The sequence below is a fragment of the Gadus chalcogrammus genome, chromosome 4 (assembly GCF_026213295.1).
Source record: "Gadus chalcogrammus isolate NIFS_2021 chromosome 4, NIFS_Gcha_1.0, whole genome shotgun sequence".
In the NCBI taxonomy this organism is placed as follows: Eukaryota; Metazoa; Chordata; class Actinopteri; order Gadiformes; family Gadidae; genus Gadus; species Gadus chalcogrammus.
This window is the reverse complement of record NC_079415.1, coordinates 6,321,686-6,345,739: the sequence shown is the minus strand read 5'-3', so window position 1 is coordinate 6,345,739 and position 24,054 is coordinate 6,321,686. Positions and strand designations below refer to the sequence as shown.

The following is a 24,054-nucleotide window of genomic DNA, read 5'->3' as shown; positions in this document are numbered from 1 at the left end:
GTCTAATTCAGTTGCAGTTAGAAATATGGGACAGTTGCTTTATTTGTTCATAGGTTACAGGCCGAAAGAATAAATTAACATGTAACTCACTTGCACGTAATTCCTTCACTGAAATGGGAAGAAATGTGCTTACAACTCTCTGCCAGTTAGAGATCTACCCAGTGGTGTACTGGTCCCTGGAGAAATGGGTATACTCTAAATGTTTGCCCTTTTTTAACGCAGCCCAGAAAAACGTCCTGTTTTAGAAACGGCGACATTTTAGACTACTCTATTTAGTTTACCCAAAAAAATCCTTCAGTAGTATTTGCTCATTGTCACATGACACCTATTCTCTCACTTGTCAGTAATTTATTTTGTAAACTGTGTCTTTGAACAGCTGATTTGCAACACATGGGCCAGAGTGGGCCACCATTATAAAATTAACATGACTTGATCAGGAGCAGTTTGTAGGTATTGCTGGTCACACAGGCAGCCTGCATGAATGTAAAATATAGATGAGGCAAACATGGTGTTTCAGTAATTTTTTGAAGATTTATTTAAATAAAATACTTGACAATGCATCCTTGTTCGTATTTCACCTTAGATTAAAAAAAACGCACATCATTCTCTTCCACATCAATCATCTCGTTAGATATATATATAATCAATATATATATGAATATATGATGATTGAAAATCATCATTCAAATTATTCCACAATCGAATCGGTAAAGGCAGCGAGTATTAGCCAATAAGAGGCAGAGTAGCGTGGGTCATGGCGCACAGAGCTTTTGGCCGTGATATTATATATACAATTATATTATATTATATACTATTATATATAGGCCTAGAGCTCCGGGAGTCGCAAACGGCAACAATCACTTTCAACTCCATGCTGCAGTTCACCCCGTACTGCACTGCACTGAGTTTGACGGTTGAACGCTGATTGACTGTTAAGTTACATATGTCACTCAGTGGCCACGCCGTTGAACGCTGATTGGCCATCATCACGCGAAATTCGCGTCAAAGTTGAAATATTTCAACTCGAGCGGATTTGTCGCTGCACAAATCCTCGTGAACGCGCTCGCCTGTGCACGGCGAAAGTGTGGCGCGACAAATCAAAACTTGGGATCTTGTCGCCCCGTCAGGTTTTGGTGTGAACGCAAAAAAGTGGGCAATTTGGCTTGCAGATACTACTGAATGGTGCGCATCTGGGGGGATTTAGAAGTGGGTATACGCAATGATGACTGAAAAATAAGTGGGTATACGCCGTATACCCGCGTATACCCTGGACTACACTCTTCTCTGCATGTAGTTGCGTTGCGCGAATGCTGCTGAGGGAGGTAGCCTATTTGATTGATTGGTTGAATTGCCCAATCATTTGGTGATAACAAAAAAGAAAAGCGATACCATAGGCCTGGGGCGCACACTGGTGCGACCCATGGCCAAATTTTCTTGCGCCAATGAAAGGCTTCCTCTGCCTTTCATTGGCGAGCTTACATTGAGTTCAACGTGGCCGGCGCCCCTGACTTGGAGGAGGGCTTTATTTCGAATGAATTACTAGCCTAGCCCAAATCATTGACGTTGAGACGCATTTAAATGGTTGCTGGCAGTGGCATGTACGGTCAATCACACAATTAAAAGAGGATGAATGCTATGTTTCTTGTTGATTTATTTCGTATTTATAACAGTTGATTCATAGTTGGCAGATATATTCAAGGGAATATAGCGCCCTCTATTGAACCACTGACACAGACACACACGGAGGCCGACGCACAAACAAATAAGGACACTAAACCTCACACATACACACTGGGACAGTGGCGGACTCAGGGGGGGCGACCGCCCCCCCTCATGGCTCAATGGTGGAAAAAGCGCGCTAAAGTGCCCTTCAAGAGTGTCGAAAACGAGAGGAAATGCCTTATTGGCTGCCCTTTTCACGTGTAAATCATGATTAGGTGCCCTCTAGGGTGCTCCTTCATACAATAAATGATGATGATGTGCCCTCTAGAACAAGAAAATTAAATGACGTGCCTTAATGAGTGCCCTTATAGTCCCCTTCTGCCTGTCTGATGCCGTTTTAGTGCCCCCTTTAGTACCCTGATAGTGCCCTTCTGCCCGTCTGTTGCCCTTCTAGTGCCCTTATAGTCCCCTTCTGCCCATCTGGTCCTTCTAGTGCCCTGATAGTCCCCTTCTGCCCGTCTGGTCCTTCAAGTGCCCTTCTGCCCATCTGGTGCCCTTCTAGTACCCTGATAGTGCCCTTCTGCCCGTCTGGTCCTTCTAGTGCCCTTCCAGTGCCCTTCTAGTGCCCTTCTAGTGCCCTGATGGTGCCCTTCTGCTCGTCTGGTCCTTATAGTGCCCTTCTAGTGCTCTTCTGCCCGTCTGGTGCCCTTCTAGTGCCCTTCTGCCCATCTGGTGCCCCCATGGTTGAAAAAGTGTGCTAAAGTGCCCTCTATGGTGGTGAAAATGAGAGAAAGTGCCTTATTGGCTGCCCTTTACACGTGAACAAAAATTAATGAGTGCCCTATAGGTTGCCCCTGATGATGATGATGATGTGCCCTCTGGAGCAAGAATATGGCAAACCGAAAAAAACATGTTGTGGTTAGCTATTGAGGTGCAGACGTTCCTCTCTTTGGTAGCTGACGAACGGGGAATGCGAGGCGTTGCTTTCATGTGGCGTCGCCATGACAAACAGCTACATTGAGTGGTACTTAAATCTCCACTGGATAACGAAGCAAAAAGCGGATCAAGAGTACTCAGTACCCATAGTGGAAAAGCACAATTAGATGCCAAGTTCGAAAAACTTGGCATCTAACTTGGCATCTTGGCATCGGCTGTCAGCGGTCAAAGACTGTATGGTAGCGGCACATTGAATTTACTCCAGTCAAATTTTTACTGAAATGTTAGTAAAGATGAAAGCAGTAAGGCATCCTCCTTTCTTTGGCTAAAATGTGAAAGTGCACAATGATGTGAACAACTCATTTTGGTGTTTATAAAGTCGCTAGAATAAGGGGAAACAGTGTCTTTGAAGCAATTTTCTTTTTTTATTAAAACCCCCCGTTTAAATTATGAGCCAAACTATTCTTTTAAGTGCTACATGGAGATGTAACAAGTGCCCCGAATGGGACCTTCAAGACAGCGCTTGCTAAGGTTAGGGGATAGGGCCTTCCAGGCAGCGCTGCCTTTAAGGCTCCGTTGGGGGAACAAAACACCATCAAGTTAGAAAAGCCACTGTGTCCGCTGGTGGGGCCCCATGTTGTCCAGAATGTGCCCTTTTTATTTATTTTTTCTGAGTCCGCCACTGCACTGGGATATAAACATACATGCAGACACTTCTACACCTGCAGACACACACGACAACACCTCTCTGTGTTGAACAAGTGGAAGATTGCATTTAAATGGGACAGAAAGAAGCCATTATTAAAGTAGTAAATGAGTTTTAGTATCGATACGGTGTCTCTCTCTCTGGGGAATCAAACACTCAGCACTGTGCCTAGCTTCTCTTTTTCATTACTTAACTACTGCTGCTGTAGAAGAACAACTATACCACCTAATACTACTGCCATACTAGTATACTACCTTAATGCTACTGCTATACTAGAACTACTTTACTAACTTCTTAATGCTACTGCTATAATAGTACTATACTACCTTAATACTGCTGTACTAGAAGTACTATATTACAATGATACTACTGCTATACTAGTAGAATACTACCTTAATACTACTGCTATACTAGTACTATGTTAAGTTAATCCTACTGCTATACTAATATAACTGTGTCACCTTAATACTACTGCTATACTAGCAGTATATCACCTTAATACTACTGCTATACTAGTAGCATTAACGTAACACTGATGAGTGGCTACTGAGAAGGGGAGTGGCCTACTGAGAAGGGGAGTGGCCTACTGAGAAGGGGAGTGGCCTACTGAGAAGGGGAGCGGCCGGCTGAGAAGGGGAGTAGCCTAATCAGATGGGGAGTGGCCTACTGAGAAGGGGAGTGGCTTTTTTTTGTTTTCTTTAATGGGAACACGAGTGAAACACTCTGTCTCCTGATGATGTCACTATTGACTTCATAGCGCAGGACTCATTTACAGAAGCAGAAATCAGGCGTGAGTTCAGAGGTCAGATGCCAGGGGTCAGCTTGTACCCAGGAGCCGTCATGGCGATGGCCTGTCCTCCGCGGCCGCCGTCGTGACGCCTGACCTGACCAATCATCAGGAGGCTCGCCCCAAGGCAGAGGAGCTACACACACACACACACACACACACACACACACACACACACACACACACACACACACACACACACACACACACACACACACACACACACACATTACACAGACACGTTATTGTGTGTGTGTGTGTGTGTGTGTGTGTGTGTGTGTGTGTGTGTGTGTGTGTGTGTGTGTGTGTGTGTGTGTGTGTGTGTGTGTGTGTGTGTGTGTGTGTGCAGAGCATTCGGGTGCTGATGTGTCTGAGGACTCACAGCGGTGACAGCGAAGCCAAAGAAGACACCCATGGAGACTGTCAAGGCCAGATCCAGCAGGTCAGACGCGATGGGGAAGCACGGCTGGAGACACGCACACACATGCACACATGCACAAACACACACGGGTTAGCTACTGATCAGTAGCATTGATTGGTTTACTGATACATTGAATAAAAAGATTGATTACTGATCATCCATTACCCTGGAGTAGATGATAGCTGGACCTTCCAAGTTCTGAAAAAAAGACACACATGAAACAGCAAACAGCGTTATGTATCAGACATATTCAGGTGATTTGCTAATGTATAGAAAGATAGATAGACGTATAGATATATCTACCCCTGGGCGGTTTGTGCAGAAAGTGGATTCTGAACACTTACAGGATCCAGGGATGCTGTTCCCCCAGTCCTGATAGCTCATAATGCCACAGCACTGGAGCTGGAGGGAGACACAGCGCGTTGTCAGGGTAACAGCGCGTTGTCAGGTTTACAAGACGTTGTCAGGGTAACAACACATTGTCAGGGTAACAATGTGTTGTCTGCGTAACAGCACGTTGTCATGGTAATAAGACCATGTCCGGGTAACAGAGCGTTGTCAGGGTAACAGCATGTTGCCAGGGTAACAGCACGTTGTCAGGGAAACAGTGCATTGTCAGGGTAACAGCACGTTGTCAGGGTAACAGCATGTCCAGGGTAACAGCACGTTGTCAGGGTAACAGCACGTTGTCAGGGTAAAGGCACATTGTCAGGGTAACAAGACATTGTTAGGGTAACAGCGCGTTGTCAGAGTAACAGCACGTTGTCAGAGTAACAGCACGTTGTCAGGGTAACAGCATGTTGCCAGAGTAACAGCACATTGTCAGGATCCACTTACAGGATCCAGGGATGCTGTTCCCCCAGTCCTGATAGCTCATAATGCCACAGCACTGGAGCTGGAGGGAGACACAGCGCGTTATCAGGGTAACAGCGCGTTGTCAGGTTTACAAGACGTTGTCAGGGTAACAACACATTGTCAGGGTAACAATGTGTTGTCTGCGTAACAGCACGTTGTCATGGTAATAAGACCATGTCCGGGTAACAGAGCGTTGTCAGGGTAACAGCATGTTGCCAGGGTAACAGCACGTTGTCAGGGAAACAGTGCATTGTCAGGGTAACAGCACGTTGTCAGGGTAACAGCATGTCCAGGGTAATAGCACGTTGTCAGGGTAACAGCACGTTGTCAGGGTAAAGGCACATTGTCAGGGTAACAAGACATTGTTAGGGTAACAGCGCGTTGTCAGAGTAACAGCACGTTGTCAGAGTAACAGCACGTTGTCAGGGTAACAGCATGTTGCCAGAGTAACAGCACATTGTCAGGGAAACAGCGCATTGTCAGGGTAACAGCGCGTTGTCAGGGTAACAACACACGTTGTCAGGGTAAGAAGAAGTTGACAGGGTAACAGCACGTTGTCTGGGTAACAAGACGTTGTCAGGGTAACAACACGTTGTCCTGGTAACAGCATGTTGTCAGGGTAACAGCAAGTTGTTCGGGTAACAAAAGGTTGTTACGGTTATGGTCACAACTTACCGGCCCTTGGGCGTTGTTGAGGATTTCTCGTACATTGTTTTTTGCCATCATCTCTCCCACAATGTCAGGAGAGATGTTCTCAAAGGACACCTTTTCCTGGAGAGAAAGAGAGAGAGAGCACATGCTTACATTCTTTATCACAATGATACATCAGAGAGAGGAAGAGAGAGACAGAGAAAGAGACCTTGTTTCTGTAGGAAGCCATGACGATCCCTAAGATCATCATGATGATCATTACGGCCACCATCAGACCTGCAAACTGGAGACACAGTAGTCAATACCCTTCTGTCTGCCTGCCTGCTTTCCTGAGTATGTGTCTGTGTCTTTATGTCTGTCTATCTGCCTGCCTGCCTGTCTGTCCTACCACTTTGAGCAGTGCCGTCTTCTCTGTCTTGGCGGCCGTCTCCCCGAGGATGGAAACCATCAGCATCCCCAAGGAGAACACCCACAGTCCAGCCCAGAGCCAAGGGCCCACCTCGCTGGGCAGCTGAGGACAGTAGGATCAGTGGAGGTCAGGGGACGAGGTCACGGGAAAAGGTCATGTGGAGGTCATGAGATCAGGTCATGAGATCAGGTCATGTGGAGGTCATGAGAGGAGGTCATGTGAGTAGGTCATGTGGAGGTCTATGTGGAGGTCATGTGATGAGGTCATGTGGAGGTCATGTGGAGGACATGTAGAGGTCATGAGATGGGGTTACCTGTGGTTCAACTGCTTGGGCCTTCACAAGTCCAAATATCATAAAACCTCCAAAGATCTGAACGGAATGAGATGTTCACCAAAGTCATAGCCATTACATTACAAATATAACACTGCTATCGGGAAAGACAAGGCATTTAAAGAAGTTTCAAAAGAGAATGTATAATTGAAGCAAAGAAAAACATTGATTGCACATTTAAGCAGTCAATCAAAGCAGCTTTCAAACGGTCCTGTCTGTTGAGCTATGATCGACCCTTGTTGTTGTCTGACTACAACATCACGTTTCACCACCAGAGGGAGACAACACCCAGCACTGGTTCCGTTCATTTATAAAGATCAACAAGACCAAACAAGTTCATTTTTCACCACTAGAGGGAGACAAATAAAACAAGGTACCAAACATTTCCACCCTTACTTGAGGTCTCTGTTCGAAATTGTTCCGATTTTAATAGTACGCAAAAACCAAAACAATTTAATCATTAAATTATGTTTCCATAAATTAAAATGATCAATAAAAAAAAAATTAACGGATGCATACATCCCTCTATACATACTTATTTAGTTTGCCAGGACATTTACCTAATTTAAACGTTATTTTCTGTCTAATCTCAAAACAATATTTTATCGTGCATTGTTCGCACACAGACCTCTTGAGAGATCAAAGTGTGAAAATGGAACAAGAACAGTGAGGATGTCGGTTCATTGGATCAGTTCTCCTCTGGTCTCTGTTGTCGTCTCCTGGCCTCCCAGGGCCGCTGGGACTGCATGCTGGAGACCATCTCTCAAGCATTGTGTAAACTTTCAGACGAGATAACATAAACCAGGTCTTCCTCCGCGAGCCTTCCAGGCAGCGCTGTGAAGAGGTGTGGGAAGTGTGTAGGGGTTGTATGAGGGGAGCGTGTGTGAGGAGTGTGTGTGGGAAGTGTGAGGGAAGCGTGTGTGAGGGGAGTGTGTGTGGGGAATGTATGTGAGGAGGACGTGTGAGGAGTGTGTGTGAGGACGAGTGTGTGAGGATTGTGTGTAGGGAGTGTGTGAGGGGAGTGTGTGTGAGGATTGTGGGCAGTGTGTGTTGGGAGTGTGTGTAGGGAGTGTGTGATGGGAGTGTGTGTGGGGCTGCTCGTGGCCCAGAGAGCTTCTACTGAGGAGCTGAGTGGGCTGCTAGGCTGTCGTTCTGTGTTCCACTTTTCCCGCGTTCAGAGAGAATGCTACAGTAGCATCCACGTGTTTTATTATTCTACAGCTCTCAGTAGTTACTCTGCAATACTTCTCGAAAGAATATATTGAGTGTTATTGAGGGGGTTGCAGGAGCAACATGGTAAAAAAAAAAAAAGACACCTCTTATTTTTGAGAAACTGATTGCATTTGCGATCACTATTATCGCTCTTATGCATCATTTCCAACAAGCGGTGTGCGGTTTTCGTTTATTGCGGCTCGGTCCGCTTATATTGGCGTTTCTATTGGCAGAAGTTGGGCAGGGTCCCAAAATAAGCGTGTTGAACCGCTCCTATTTTTGGTACTCCTCCGTTGGGCTACCAAGGGGTCTCAAAGTGTCCCGAAAAAATGGAGCTACGCACGCCGTCCGTTGATTGGTCAACGGAATCGTCACTTACGTGCAACAGGGGGATAAAAACATACAAACACAGCGCCCGCGAGGTATTTTTGGACAACGGCGAAAGCTTTGTTTGTCTGATTGAAGAAAATGTTGTGCCAAAGTTTTCCCGTCCTTCTTGGACCTCCTCCATTGTAGCTCCTTGTTTAATTTGTCGCGTTCATCTTTTTCATTGAATTTATTAGCACACTACACTGTGTCACGCTGCTACGATGCTCACAATGCTTAGGTAGCCGCCGCGGCAATGGCCATCCGTCTTATCCCCACCCTACCATAAGGGTACTGTCCGCGGATGAAACGCGAGCCAGATTTAGCGTAACCGAGCTGTCCCGCTCCGAGCCACATCAAACTGAACCGCACCGCTCAGGGGAAACAAGGCACTATAATTGTTTGTTCGCTGGTGGCACGATTATCACTATAATTAGTAGTAGTAGTAGTAGGTGTGTTATCCCAAAGGGAAACTTGGTTTGCAGACAGGTCAACAGGTAAAAGCATACAGAAGTACATTAAAACATCAACAGCGACTGTTATGACCGTATGTGGTATACCCACATAATGAAGGCACTACTTTTTGTTGTATGCGTTACCTGTGTGCGCAGTGTTTTATGTTTTCAAGCATGTTGAACAGTAATGCCATGTTGACTGCAGCTCCTGGTTTAGGCATCCTTATTACGGTTATTAATGAAGTTAATATATAACAGCGACCAATGCACATAAGACACACAGACAACACACAACGGTTAAGTCTGGAATTCAATATTATGCAAATTTAGCAAGGATATTGCCCTAGTTAAAAATTAGCTAATGTGCAGAATGGGAATGTCCGGCCTGAGAGGAGAACCTCAACATTTTGGTGCAGGGGGTGGCTTTTACAGTCTAAAATCGAGTTGGCTTTATGGACAACATGTTCCTCAAATATATACGCCAGAGGAGTCTGTGGCGTTCCTATTAACTTGCCAGCTACCTTCTCAATATGACTCATCTGGTTTCTGTCCTTCACACTGTTGCTGCCCTACCAGACAATAAATGTAAAGGTTAGGACAGATTGGATAAAAGACTTATAAAAAAGGGACATCAATAACTTCTCAACATTAAAAGAGTTTAAATTCCTCAGGAAATATAAACGTTGCTGTCCCTTCCTACCGACAGCCTCGGAATTATCATCAAATTTCAGTCTGCTAGTATCACTAGCGCTGGTGGCACTATTATCACTATTTTTACTGTTACTAGCGCTGGTGACAGCATTATCACTCTTATTAGTATAACTACACTATGATCACTCTTATTGGTATCACTAGTGCTTGTCACAGTATTATCATTCTTACTAGTATCACTACACTATTATCACTCTTATTAGTATTACTAGTGCTGGTGACACTATCATCACTATTATTAGTATCACTACATTATTATCACTCTTATTAGTAACACTACACTAATATCACTCTTCTAAGTATTACTACACAATTATGAGTATCACTAGATGCTGACACTATTATACGTCTTAGTAATATCACTATACTATCATCACTCTCATTAGTATCACTACACTAGTATTATTTTTTTATTATTATTATTATTATTATTATTATTATACAGCAGAGTATTAAAGGTAACAAAGTTTCAATTTAAAACGGGCCTGACTCAGTATAAAGCTGATTTCCAGCAGGTTCCTGTTCAGCGGCCAATATAACATATTACAGGAACAAGGGACATCACACGTCACATTTACATGCAGCACAAAACTGTGGTATTAGCTCAGGGGGTAGAGCGGGTTGGCTGGGGAGCGCAAGGTTGCTAGTTCGATCCCCGCTCCTCCTAGCCGATTGTCGAGGTGTCCTTGAGCAAGGCACCTTACCTTAACTGCTCCCGACGAGCTGGCTGTCGCCTTGCATGACTGACACCGCTGTCTGCGTATGAATGGTTTATTGTGAGGCAATATTGTACAGAGGTTTGGGTGGCCTCTCGTTACACAAATGTGCCATGTAAGATGCAGACCATTTACCATATTATTATCACTAGCGCTGGTGGCACTATTATCACTATTATTAGTATCACTAGCACTGGTGACGCTATTATACCCCTTAGTAGGAAACAGATGTTTTCTCAGACAAACTAAAATAAAGAAAGAAAGCCACCAAACCCAAACATCGGTTCCATTGGATGAAGAGTGAATGAGCGGGAGGACTGGAGATCTTACCCCGAACACGGCGTTGAGCAGGACGAAGACGCACTTCAGACAGCGGTTGATTTTACCCATGGTGACGAGGAGATCCTGCTGCCTGCCTGAGAGGATTGTGTGAGGAGAAGTGTGTGAGGAGGAGGAGTGTGTGAGGAGGAGGAGTGTGTGAGGAGGAGTATATGTGAGGAGGAGTGTATGTGAGGAGGTGTTTGCGTTTGTGAGGAGTTGTGTGTTTGTGACGAGTGTGTGTGTGTGTGTTTGTGACGAGTGTGTGTGTGTGGAGGGTAAAGGTGTGTTGTGTTGTCCATGGTTGTGTGGTTAGAGGACATCAGGGTTTTCCATCGCTGTCGATTCTGAGACCTTTTCGATCGTCCAAACAGGGAAATTATATATCAGCAGGTTAAAGTTAAACAGCTGTTGATTTACACCAAAATTGTTGGCCAAACACTGAATTTAAAAAGAAAGAATTAAAGATTGTATCTATTTGTTCTTTATCTTCTATGCTTTTTGATTGTTCATTTCTGCCCAATTTGGTAAAGATTTACTCCCCTTCTTTATATTAATATTAAATTGACTCATTGATTAGTAGTTAGTTAGACATGAGCGATAAAGCGATAGGAGCGATAAAACGCTTGAGCGATAGCTTTAAAGCTGTAAAGCTGTAAATGAGCTCAACTCTATGCAAATTAGCTAGTAGCGTTTCGGCAGTAAAATACCGCCAGCCAATCGGAATGTAGATCTCGCCGCCGTGGGTCCCAGTAAACATAGGCGAGAACTTTAGTTCCTAGTTCCTACCACACATGTGTTCCTTCATCATGGTGCATGAGAGAATAATTGCGGCTATTGCAGGGCATCGTATTTGTACGCGATTGCAGAGCCAACGTGGTCTTATAATAGCTCGATCATTAACTAAAAAACACATAGAAAAAGAATAAAGCATTCAGCATATGATTTCAACAATGTATGAGGGCATGCGCAATCCGCATTACGCAACAGGGATGGTCGCGCAGTGGAATGCTGATGGAAACCAGCGGACGAGTGGTGGGTGGAGAAGTGCGCGCATTTCAGAAGCAGGGAGATACCGAACAAAAATCTTTCGATAGCGATCAACTAAGCTATAATCTAGCATCTAAGTGTAGTGGTATGAGGGACCACTGCTACTTAGACACAGGCTTCTGTTTTACCAAGCCCTCTCCAGCTCGTTCGCCAATCATTGTTTGTGTCGAGGGGATAAAAGTAGGCCGTGCCCTTCCTCCTGACCTCTCGCTTCCTGCCTCTTCGGCCCGTCCACTTCCGGGTCGTTGCCCTCGCCGCTCACCTTTAGAACACAGGTAGGCGCACCTTGGCATGCTGTTTTGCGTACATTCTTCAGCGTTTTACTTGACTCAAACCGTTACTCTAATAGTTCTGCCGAGTTCCTCATCGCGATCGGGGCAATATATTGGGGTCGTTGACCGCCGCTGACCAGAGCATAGGTGAGTCATGGTGAGCTTTTGGTTGTTAATTGCCTGTTAGTCTGGTGCTAACTTTGCACTCCTCTCCCTTTAACAGTCTGCTTGTCGCATGGTGCGTGGTGCGTGGTGGCTGTCTCCCCCGCTACACCGATCCTCTTCACCCCTCTCCCTCTTTAGAAGGGACGCAAAATAACCGGACTGAGAACTGGGGTTATGAACGCCAAACCGAGAGAGCTGAGCAATCATGGTTATTTAAGCCATTGCTACGTTGTCATTGCTGCTGCTTCGCTGCCGCTTCCGCCGACTTGGTTTCGGGGCTCTGTCTGCTGCCCCTGGTCGGCTTGCCTCCAGCTGTTAGCCCTGTGTCCCGTTGCTGCTGTGCGTGGTGCGGTGTGTGCGTGTGTGGCTGCCGCTCGGGTGGGCCGCTGCGGGCTCCGCCGGGACTCACCCCTGGTTTGGACTGTGTGTGCGTGTGTGTGTTTTTTTAGAGTTAATCTCATAAGGTGTGGTGTCGTTGTTCATTTAATTTCCATTTGGAAGGGGAACTTCTCAATCTGAGCCCTTGTTTATTTTTGTTTAAAACATATGTTATGGTTACTTGTTGAGTTGATGTCTCTGGTCAGAGACTCTTTAATTTTCTTGTTTCCTTTAATTTTGATTGATATTTGGTTACTGCAAATTAATACTCTTTAGTTTATTGATTGATTTTTCATCCGTTGGTTTGTTATGTGATATTGTTTGTGTTTGTGTCTGTGCCTCTTTCTCGTAGAGCTGAAGGCCGACGGTGGTGGCGGTGGTCCTCCTGGGTGGTGGTGGTGATCCCTTGTGTGCGTGTGCTTCGTTTAAGATTTTATTTGTGTGTACTTCACGTTTTTGCTGTGTGTGTGGGGTGCTTTCATTTCTTTTGTTGGATATCACTTTCCCCTGTCGACCACTCCTCCAGCTGGTAAGCCTCAGCTTGTACCTACTTCCTTCCCCAGTTGGGCTTACTTCTCTTTTATCTTTTTGTGCCAAACCTGTCAGGGAAAGCTTTTTCCGGCAACACGGGCCAGGAGAAACTTCAGTCTTGCCATTGGCTTCAGCTTCAAGTGGCCAATGGATTGCCCATTCCATTCCTTGGCTACTTGGAACTCGAAGTCGAGCTCTGTGGTAGGACTGTGCCAGGGTGTGGGCTATTGGACGTCAAGGATCCTCCAGCTGATGTATCTCTTCCTCCCGGGTGTCTTGGGGATGAACATCTTACGAAGATGTTATAGCACCTTGTTTGGGCAACATGGCTCTTCCCAGTTCAATCTGCCCACCGTTACCAAAGCACCAAAGCCTGTGGTGCAGGCATTGCAGAGATGTCATCAAGCTTCTCTGACTTCCCCTGCTGATGTCATTGGCAAGGTCAAGCTGCGAGGCAAGAAAGCTTGCCGTATCTTTGGTGGCACTATGCAGCTAGTTCCAACCACCTGTTCTACCCAACATTCTGGGACTACTGTGCTCTTTGAGCCCTCGGATCAGGGCCTTCCTGCTGGGCTGCTGGCGTCCCCAGCACTGTTTCGAGTTGAGGGAGGTACTGTGTACATACCTGTTGTCAATGTGGGCACTTCTGATGGGTTGCTTTACCCCTGTACAGAGGTTGGTGTTTTGCGCGAGGTTCGTGTGGTGAGCTTACCTTCTGGGGTTAAGGAGGTTCCATCTTACCTGGCCGCTGTTGCATCCCAGGCTGTGACTTCTACGCTGCAAGATCAAGCCCACCTTCTTCTTGGGAAATATGCTTTCGTCTTTTCTTCTCACGACGGCGACCTGGGTTTCACAAACCTGATAACGCATGAAATCCCGCTTCTTGACACTCCCATTCGTCAGCGCTACCGGCGTATTCCTCCATCAGAATATGAAGTGGTCAAAGAACACATCAGCCAGCTGCTTGATGCACAGGTTATCCGGGAGAGCTGCAGTCCGTTTGCTTCACCGATCGTGCTGGTTAAAAAAAAAGATGGGAGTCTGCGCTTGTGCGTAGACTACCGGCAGCTTAACAGCAGAACTCGAAAAGACGCGTTCCCTCTCCCTCGGATTGAGGAATCGCTGGATGCACTCACCGGAGGCCGCTGGTTTTCCACCATGGATTTAGCCAGCGGGTGTAACCAGGTTCCGGTGGCAGAGGCCGACCGACCCAAGACCGCATTTTGTACTCCTTTCAGACTCTTCGAATGGAATCGCATGCCTTTCGGGTTGTGTAATGCACCCAGCACGTTCCAGCGACTCATGCAACGGGTTTTCGGAGATCTGCAATGTCAGTCGTTGCTTTTGTAACTGGGCGATATGGTGGTCTTCCCCTCCACCTTTCAGCAACATCTTGAGAGATTGGAAGTGGTGCTGCAGCGGTTGCAATATGAAGGTCTGAAGGCAAAGTTGTCAAAGTGCTCCTTCTTCCAACACGAGGTGCGTTACTTGGGCCATATCATTTCGGCCGAAGGTGTTTCCACCGATCCAGGCAAGGTTGAAGTGGGAGCCAGCTGGCAACCTCCAACCACCATCTTGGAGCTGCGGTCCTTTCTTGGGTTCGCTAGCTATTATCGGCGCTTCGTGGAGGGCTTTGCCAAGTTGGCTGCACCTTTACCTCGCCTGGTTGCTGAACTTGAGGCGTCCAAGTCCAGACGGTCTGAACAGCAAGTTTTAGAAAGGTGGACGGGAAAACATCAGCGGGGCTTTGAAGCTTCAAAATCTAAGCTTACCACTGCACCCGTGCTGGCATACGCTGACTTTTCCCTCCCATTCATCTTGGAAGTCAACGCAAGCCATGGAGGCCTGGGCGCAGTGCTCTCGCAAGAGCATGGAGGCAAGGTCCAACCTATAGCATATGCCAGCCGAAGCCTGAGGCCAACCGAACGGAACCCAGTCAATTATAGCTCCATGAAGCTTGAGTTTCTGGCGCTAAAATGGGCTATGGCGGACAAATTCCGTGAGTAATTGATTTTTCTTCCTTCCCCAGTTGGGCTTACTTCTCTTTTTTATCTTTTTGTGCCGAACCGTGTTCATTATAATAAAGTGTTTTATGTTATTCTTGAACTCTGTCTCCCGCCCTCCCTGATTGAACGAACCTGAGTGTCTTATTGTCAGAGGTGACAATCATAATCACATAATCACAATAATAGTGTACAGGTCCTTGGGCCCTAACCCAAGGTGGCGTTGTCGGTAACAAAGAGAAGATACTCTGATATAAATTAGTAAAGCCTCCTTGTGTCGCCACATAAGCATTCGCTCCATTAATTAGTTATTCAGTGTTTCATATATTTATGCTTATTATTATTTTTCTATTTACCAAACTTCTGAGGGTGCCAAATGGCACCCTGAGGTCCTGATGATCTGTGACTACCAGAGGGCGCCAGTGCGCCACACATATTCAGGCCATCACAGGTTGTCAGTTGTCGGGCCTTCAAACACAATTATCTGGACAAGAAAAAAGTGGACAGATACCTGGCCACAGAGAAACAGACATGAGTAAACTTCAAACTCTAGAGGAGCGTTGGAACAGAGCATTCAGAAGAGAAAGACGCTAGACATTTCAGCTTCGGTCATGTTTGACATGTGGTTTCACATCTTCTGGCAGAAGTCCATCATATTATACTCCTAGATAGTGTGGTGGGTCAATAGAAGGCACTAGGGCGCCGCCCCTCCGTGAAATATTCACTTGAATATATCTACCAACTATGGATCATCTTCTATTATAAATACGAAATAAATCAACAAAAAACCATAGCGTTTATCCTCGTTCAATTGTGCGATAGACCATACTTAACTGCCAGCAACCATTTCAATTGAGTGTGCTTTGAGATTTCAAGATCCCATTTCAGTGGAGGAATTAGGCTCCCCCAGCAATGTTATACTTAAAAGGAGCAAGTAAGTTACATATTAATTTAGTCTTTGAAAATGAAGCAACTGTCTTATATTTCTAACTGCAGTTGAAGTGGACATTGAGACTCACAAAAAATGGATGCTATAGGACAGTGATCATGATCTGTCTCTATTTCAGAATAACAACAATGAGTCAAATAGCAATGGCTGGTGGAATGGCCATAAAGTAGGTCTGTATATGCAGTGTAAGCTGGTCCAGGCCCTGCAAGTCAGGATGTAGGCTATGAATCTGATTGAATATTAGATAATAGGTAGTGGCCAGGGGCGATTCTCGGTTCTGACTTTTGAAGCCACAGGGGTATATGAAGTATATAAAGGTGTGTGTGTGTGTGTGTGTGTGTGTGTGTGTGTGTGTGTGTGTGTGTGTGTGTGTGTGTGTGTGTGTGTGTGTGTGTGTGTGTGTGTGTGTGGGGGGTTGAATATCGTAGATGTGATTTCCTGCATTCTGCTGCATTATAGGGTGACCTGGTGGAGATCCTAAATTTATTCTGGTGGGGGTATATCTATTTAATATTTATCTATCAATCCAACACATTGTATATTTTTGAACAGTTTATTGTCAGAAAATCATAGACCTTTTGTAACAGTTTAACCTCAGTTAAACTCATAAGACCAATGAGTATTTCCTCCCAGAGGAATGGATTAAACACATTTTGGCTAGACTCTAGCTCTTAAAGAATAAATAAATATAACTTAACCTTTTTATCTAAGTTATAGACAACACTGTTTTAAATGTATTATTATTATTATTATTATTATTATATTATCCATGATTTTTCTTATGTCCTGTCCAGGATTCTGTGACTTTTATTTATTTAGTTACTATGCTGTTGCATGTCAGCTAAATAATAAAGTTCTGAACCACTTAAGTGATGAAAGGAAAAAAAACTGTTTGAATGAAGGAATAATCAAATTATGTGAACTCTGTAATAACAATTTGAGGTTTATTCAATTTCCTTTGGGTAATTCTTGCTCAAAGGTGACCATATTTTCCCCTCTATTTTTTTTTTACACAGTTACTGAAACACATTGGTTTTCCAAAGTAAACTATACATGATAAAAATGGAAAATACAAAAAATGTGAAGACAAAGTAAATGCGAACTTCCAAACAAATATTGTTTTATGGAAATCGAAATATTGTATCAACATTCATTTTTATAAAACTTGTGATGCAAGAAAATCAAGTACAACACTAATACTATGAGAAACAGACCGCTATTCCGGGAGCACTAAACTATGTCGCCTCACTTTCAGGGACCCATACATTTTTATAAATTGTATCAACATACATTTTTATAAAACTCGGTTACATGGTTAAAGTGTTTCTATTGTTTCTATCGTTCATTTTTACAAATCTATACCAAACTTTAACTTATATCTGTATTTTATACACAAACGTGATGTCTTTGTCAGAGAGGATCAATAAGATAAACTTGACACGAGGCATTTGCTAAATCCTTTAATTATTGAGTTAATGCTTTGACATAATACTAAAAACTAATTACATTAAAAACAATAGCCAATAATATGTACAAATAGTAGTTAAGTAGTATAAAGTAATCATTTGCATAACTGCATATAACGCTCACAGAGCAACAGGCGACTTCATTATACTCGTCTGAAACAAAAGGAAGCATGTCTCTGAAATAGAATGCTCTTAGTCTTGGTGTGCTGGACTGACTGGGGTTGACTGCAGCTTTCAAAAAGAGATATTCCTCCTTCTCGTTCTTGGAATGCAAAACACGACCGACCTTTCCACTATGTAAACATTGATACGCCTCGGTGCTCTTGAAAGTTTTCATGGCCGACCCATCGACGCCCACCGACAGCACTAAATAATAAAAAATATCACCATATGACACCTGAGGCCACCGCTGCATGTCATCCACCCACTCGGTGGAGTTCATTGACCTCGGGTGACTAAGTAAGTACAATCCCTTTACACGTGTTTTTTTTTCTCTACCCACGTTAGCCTCTCCATCTTAATTAGGCGGGTATTTCAATGTAGCTATCTAGCTGTAGCTAGCCGACCGGAAGTTTCAACACAAAGCGGAAGACAAACACTTGGTGGAATAAGGTGGAAGTTCAGTAGGATATCTTCCAACCTAAACCAGAATGTTCCCTGAACTGCTGGGATGTTTAGTTTCAGAACCGCAGATTTCAGCGATTTGCTCAGCATGATGTTTGTTCTGGAGGGTCTGACCCATCAATGCTTCAGTAGCCTACTAAAGGCGTTGGCCGGTGGACACACCTTACTGATTAACTGCAAGCATAGTACTGCCAATTTGATGTATACATGTTAGGTTGTTTGTTGACGTAAAATACTAACATCCAAGGAGCAAAGAGGCCGTGAGCCATGCAAGAAGGGTCCACTCATTCCGGACAACAAACAACCAAATAAACATACTTCTTCATCTAAACAAATGGGACCGAACCGAACCTCTGGCTCCTCCTGAACTCTGAATAAACATCTCGAACCTGGAGCTCTAGCCTGGTTTATCAGGACCCGGACTGTGGATCACAGCGCCCCCTGCTGGGCAGCTCAGGACCACTGAGGAAGGTCTGTCATGGTGGTCCTTCTGAACCCCCAACAACAGAAGAGGAGCTTGTTGGTATATTCAGAGGAACATCTCACTGGTTTCAGCATCGCACTTAAATGAAAGACAGCGTGGCACACGGTGGTTTCTCGAGGGTTATTTTATTGCTGACAGGCCCCAAATCAGAGACAAACACAGAGCTTTGTTTCCTGTCGACCGCAAAACAGCAGCAGGAAACACACCAGACGGAAGTAGGGTTTAACATGGTGAAGGTGGGTCAGGGGAGGGAGGAGTGAGGCTGAGAGTTCAAGGGTCAGGGGTCAAGTGAGGGAGGGTTGAGGCTGAGAGGTCAGGGGTCGGGTAAGGGAGGGTTGAGGCTAAGAGGTCTGGGGTCATTTGAGGGAGGGTTGAGGCTGAGAGGTCAGGGGTCAGTGGTCAGGTGAGGGAGGGTTGAGGCTGTGAGGACAGGGGTCAAGGGTCAGGTGAGGGAGGGTTGAGGCTGAGAGGTCAGGGGTCAAGGGTCAGGTTAGGGAGGGTTGAGGCTGGTATTTGACTCTGTTGAAGTCGTCCACGGTGGTCTCCACCACCGGTGTTTTCCAGTGAGTCCAGAACCTCTCCAGAGCCAGAGCTAGAGACAGGAGCATAGCAGCCATCTGACCACACACACACACACACACACACACACACACACACACACACACACACACACACACACACACACACACACACACACACACACACACACACACACACACACACACACACACACACACACGTTCCAGACACTCAAACAGACACACACACACACACACACACACACACACACACACACACACACACACAGTTGGACATTTTTCATGCTTTCGTATATTTCTGTGTGTGTGTGTGTGTGTGTGTGTGTGTGTGTGTGTGTGTGTGTGTGTGTGTGTGTGTGTGTGTGTGTGTGTGTGTGTGTGTGTGTGTCTGTGTGGGTGTGGGTGAGAGCCTACCAGAACAGTGGTGAAGGCAGATATGACTCCTATGCTGACTCTGATGAGGAAGGTCAGGTGACTCTTCAGGATCGGACCGCAGGGCTGGAACACACCCTCGTCATCATCATTATCATCATCATCCTCCTCCTCCTCCTCCTCCTCCTCCTCCTCCTCATCATCATCATCATCATTCTAGACCAGCTGAATCATGCAGAGCAACTCACCTGAAAACATCTATGTGTAAATGTCTGTGTGTATGTGCGAGTTTGTGTGCGTGTGTGTGTATGTGTTGGTGTGCATGTGTGTGCTGTGCGCATGCGTATGTGTGTGTGTTTGCATGTGCGTGGGTGTGTGTGTTTACCTTGGAGTGGACCCACAGCTCCTCTGAAGTTGCAGAGGTGACATTGTACCGGGAGGTCACAGGGTCACGGGGGGTCACAGGGTCACGGGGGGTCACGGGGTCACGGGGGGTCACGGGGGCTTGTGACCTTCTGACGGACACACAAGGAGCCAGAACTGTACTGTTGCCTAGAGGACGAGAGGAGGAGCTGAGAGGAGGGGAGAAGGAGAGGAGAGGAGGTGAGAGGGGGAGAGGAGAGGAGAAAAGAGGAGAGGAGAGGAAGAGAGGAGAGGAGAGGATGGGAAAGAAGGAGAGATGAGAGGAGAAGAGGAGACGAGGAGAGAGGAGAGGGTTTGTTTTTGGTCACAATCATGTTGAGTAACTAATAAGACAGACAGACATACAGACAGGCAGTCAGACAAACAAACCTCATGTGGGTGTAGGGGGGAGACGAGGGGTAAGGAGGGGAACAGAAACAGGAAGGAGGAATCTGATCCTTCCAATCAGAAGCCCTCTTCAGACCACAGCAGGAGTCCTGGAGAGAGAGAGAGAGAGAGAGAGAGAAAGAGAAAGAGAAAGAGAAAGAGAAAGAGAAAGAGAAAGAGAGAGAGAGAGAGAGAGAGAGAGAGAGAGAGAGAGAGAGAGAGAGAGAGAGAGAGAGAGAGAGGACAAGATCAGACCCTTGACCAGGGAGTGAAGGAACCTTCTTTGTCTGCAATTGGTCGTTCTTGCATGTCAATCACAATCTCCAGCTGATAAATAGGCGGGCCTTGGCCCAGTTAATAAACAGGGGGTCCTGGGGGTCCACTGAGGGACACGTACCGTCAGCTGCAGTTCCTCCAGGGGCCGCTGGAGCTCCGCCTCCGCTCTGTAGAGAGGAGTAACGTTCAAGAACAACTCCTCCATCCCCCGCTCGATCTGAGAGGAGAGGAGGGGAGAGTGGAGAGGAGAGGAGAGGAGGACAGAGGAGAGGAGAGGAGGAGAGGGGAGGGGAGGGGATAGGAGAGGAGAGGAGAGGAGAGGAGAGGAGAGGAGAGGAGAGGAGAGGAGAGGAGAGGAGAGGAGAGGAGAGGAGAGGAGAGGAGGAGAGGGGGGAGAGGAGAGGAGAGGAGGAGAGGGGGGAGAGGAGAGGAGAGGAGAGGAGAGGGGGGAGGGGAGGGGAGAGGAGAGAGACTACACATTAGTCATAATGGATACACAGTAGATACAGTAAAGACAGTAGAGGCAGTAGACAGTAGAGACAGTAGAGGCAGTAGACAGTAGAGACAGTAGAGGCAGTAGACAGTAGAGACAGTAGAGGCAGTAGACAGTAGGGACAGTAGATACAGTAGACGGTAGATTCAGTAGAGACAATAGACAGTAGATACAGTAGAGGTCTTCACCTGGGTCTGGACCTGGATGAGAGGAGCTGACACGATCATGAGGGCCAGGAACACCACGAAGACCAGGGCAGAGTACTGGGAAGAGAGAGGCGGTGAGGGGTGTGCGCGTGTGTGTGTGTGTGTGTGTGTGTGTGTGTGTGTGTGTGTGTGTGTGTGTGTGTGTGTGTGTGTGTGTGTGTGTGTGTGTGTGTGTGTGTGTGTGTGTGTGTGTGTGTGTGTGTGTGTGTGTGTGTCTCTCCCACCACCAGTAGTAGGGTCCTGGTCCGTGTCGCCGAGGCGCTGAGTCCCAGGATGGCGATCACCACGGTAACCGGTCCGAAACCCCTAAGAACCAGCAGGCTCTGGGTACTGGAGTACTCATCCAGCTGAGGAATACACACGTACTAGTACTACCTGGAGTACACATTATACTAGTACTACCTGTAGTACCCATTATACTAGTACTACCTGTAGTACACATTATACTAGTACTTCCTAGAGTACACATCATAATAGTACTACCTGGAGTAATAAACATTATAGTAGTGCTACCTGGAGTACACATTACACTAGTACTGTCTGTAGTACACATTATACTAGTACTACCTGGAGTACACATTATACCAGTACTTCCTGCAGTACACGTTATACTAGCACTACCTGGAGAACACATTATATTGGTAATACCTGGAGTACACATTATACCAGTACTTCCTGCAGTACACATTATACTAGTACTACCTATCGTACACATTATACTGTCATGTCCTCAACTGTATTAGTGATGTCATGGCTTGCTTGTATTAGTGATGTCATGGCTCACCTGTATTAGTGATGTCATGGCTCACCTGTATTAGTGATGTCATGGCTCACCTGTATTAGTGATGACATGGCTCACCTGTATTAGTGATGTCATGGCTCACCTGTATTAGTGATGTCATGGCTCACCTGTATTAGTGATGTCATGGCTCACCTGTATTAGTGATGTCATGGCTCACCTGTATTATTGATGACATGGCTCACCTGTATTAGTGATGTCATGGCTCACCTGTATTAGTGATGTCATGGCTCACCTGTATTAGTGATGTCATGGCTCACCTGTATCAAGATGAGGTGTTTGTTGCCGTAGCCCGATGAGAATCCCACAACGATCATCAGAATCCCAAACAGCTGGGGAGCCCAGTAGAGACACAGTAGAGACACAGTATAACAAACTAGAAAATTCATTTCCTGCAGAAAATGCGGTGAGTGCAGTAGTGCAAAGTGAGGTTGAAACTATGTTTAAGTAATGCCAGCCGTAAAGAAATGTGGAATGGCTAAAATCAAGTCAAAAGAGTCTAAATGGAGTAAACAATGTAAACATGCATGCATATAATAATCATATTTCCAATAGATGAATAATTTAATTAACAATGTAACAAGGAATGAAGTAACCGTTTAAGCTTGACATAGTGTTTCTAGGTTAAATATCTATGTTGTTTAGGCTCCGCAAGGTCCAAAATGGTTAGCTTTTGTGATATCCATCTTGGGCTCGAGCGTCATGTAGAACGTCCTCACACTCCACCCTCAACCTAAGTCAATGAGACCAACTGGAAATATACAAAGCATGCATGAAATTAAACTGTTACACTGTGATTCTGAAAATAATAGAAATGATATAGAAATTATTTTTTAATTGAAGATACAAGTGTGTTGATTTGTTAAATATTTGAACAAAGGTTACCTAATTACCTAATAAAAAAAACTCTACCCTCATGGGGGTCAACCCAGGTATGATGGACCCATCAGCTAACCAGTCTATCCATCAGTCCTGAAGCTGGTCAAGTGATGGTGTCATGTGATGGGTCATGTGATGGGTCATGTAATGGGTCATATGATGTGTCATGTGACATGTCGTGTGTTCTTACCAGCAGCAGCAGGTTGAAGCTGATCACCAGTCCTCTCATGTAGGTCCTGCAGTTCGCCATCTCGCTACCAGTACAGACCAGCAGAAATCAGTACAAACCAGCCCAGACGAACAGAGACTAGTACAGACCAGCAGAGACCAGTACAAACCAGCCCAGATCACTAGAGACAGTGGAGACCACTAGAGACAGTGGAGACCAGCAGAGTCCATCAAAGACCCGTCCAGACCAGTGGAAACCAATAGATCAGCAGACAAGTAGAGACCAGTGGGCAGTAGATACCAGTAGAGACCAGTGGGCAGTAGATACCGGTAGAGACCAGTGGGCAGTGGAAACCAGTAGAAACGGTGTGTCCGAGGTCATGTGCTCCACCAGCAGCAGTGGGTTTAGGGAGGAGAGAGGAGAGTGTTTAGACTGAGAACCACACCAAGTTAGGACAGAGAGAGAGAGAGAGGCAGAGACAGAGGGGGGGGGGGGGAGAGAGAGAGAGAGAGAGGGGGGGGGGGGGAGTGAGAGAGAGAGAGAGAGAGAGAGGCAGAGACAGAGGGGGGGGGGGGGGGGGAGAGAGAGAGAGAGAGAGGGGGGGGGGAGTGAGAGAAAGAGAGAGGGGGGGGGGGGGAGTGAGAGAGAGAGAGAGAGAGAGTGCGAAAGAGAGAGAGAGAGAGAGGAAGAAGAGAGAGAGACGGGGGAAGAGCGAGAGAAGAGGGAGAGAGAGAAGGAGAGAGAGAGAGAGAGAGAGCGAAAGAGACAGACAGAATGACAGAGATATGGAGGGACAGAGGACAGTAGATGGGGTTTGGTAGTAGGTGGGGTTTGGTGGGGTCTAGCAGTAGGTGGGGATGGAAAAAGGCACTTGGTGAGACGGAGAGAATGTGAGGGTTTGTTGACACGAGATGATGACCAGCGCTGCTTTAAATAACTCTCATTATTCTCTCCCCCTCCCTCCCCCTTATCCCTCCCCTCCCCTTCCCTCTGGAGATGCATACAGTATTTAGAACAGAGGTCAGGACACCAGATCAAGGCCTCGGTTGGAACCCCTGAACCCAGACTCTGGTA

The 24,054-nt window shown here is 46.0% G+C and overlaps 2 protein-coding genes and 1 long non-coding RNA gene across 4 annotated transcripts; all 3 read right to left on the bottom strand.

Moving 5' to 3' along the window:
• Positions 1-296: 296 nt before the first annotated feature.
• Positions 297-4,909, bottom strand: LOC130381480 (uncharacterized). The gene is made up of 4 exons (XR_008895427.1): positions 4,816-4,909; positions 4,678-4,710; positions 4,474-4,557; positions 297-4,227 (listed from the first exon to the last, which is right to left on the bottom strand). It is a non-coding gene; the product is annotated as an uncharacterized LOC130381480 (long non-coding RNA).
• Positions 4,910-5,296: 387 nt separating this feature from the next.
• LOC130380504 (tetraspanin-10-like) lies at positions 5,297-10,780 on the bottom strand. Its single transcript, XM_056587732.1, has 6 exons — positions 10,549-10,780; positions 6,741-6,797; positions 6,407-6,529; positions 6,227-6,301; positions 6,043-6,138; positions 5,297-5,407 (listed from the first exon to the last, which is right to left on the bottom strand). Exons 1-6 carry the CDS (start codon positions 10,606-10,608, stop codon positions 5,297-5,299), a joined length of 522 nt encoding a protein of 173 aa, XP_056443707.1. The 5' UTR covers positions 10,609-10,780.
• A 7,796-nt stretch (positions 10,781-18,576) lies between these two features.
• LOC130381353 (CD151 antigen-like) lies at positions 18,577-23,420 on the bottom strand. Of its 2 annotated transcripts, none has more exons than XM_056588893.1 (9): positions 23,002-23,420; positions 22,193-22,264; positions 21,358-21,480; positions 21,116-21,190; positions 20,556-20,651; positions 20,162-20,268; positions 19,755-19,941; positions 19,412-19,495; positions 18,577-19,075 (listed from the first exon to the last, which is right to left on the bottom strand). In XM_056588893.1, the coding sequence occupies exons 1-9, from the start codon at positions 23,059-23,061 to the stop codon at positions 18,944-18,946; spliced, it is 936 nt and encodes a 311-aa protein (XP_056444868.1). In that variant the 5' UTR covers positions 23,062-23,420; the 3' UTR covers positions 18,577-18,943. The 2 variants fall into 2 exon arrangements, with proteins under 2 accessions (XP_056444868.1, XP_056444869.1); XM_056588894.1 differs by having other exon boundaries at positions 18,577-19,050.
• Positions 23,421-24,054: the final 634 nt, after the last annotated feature.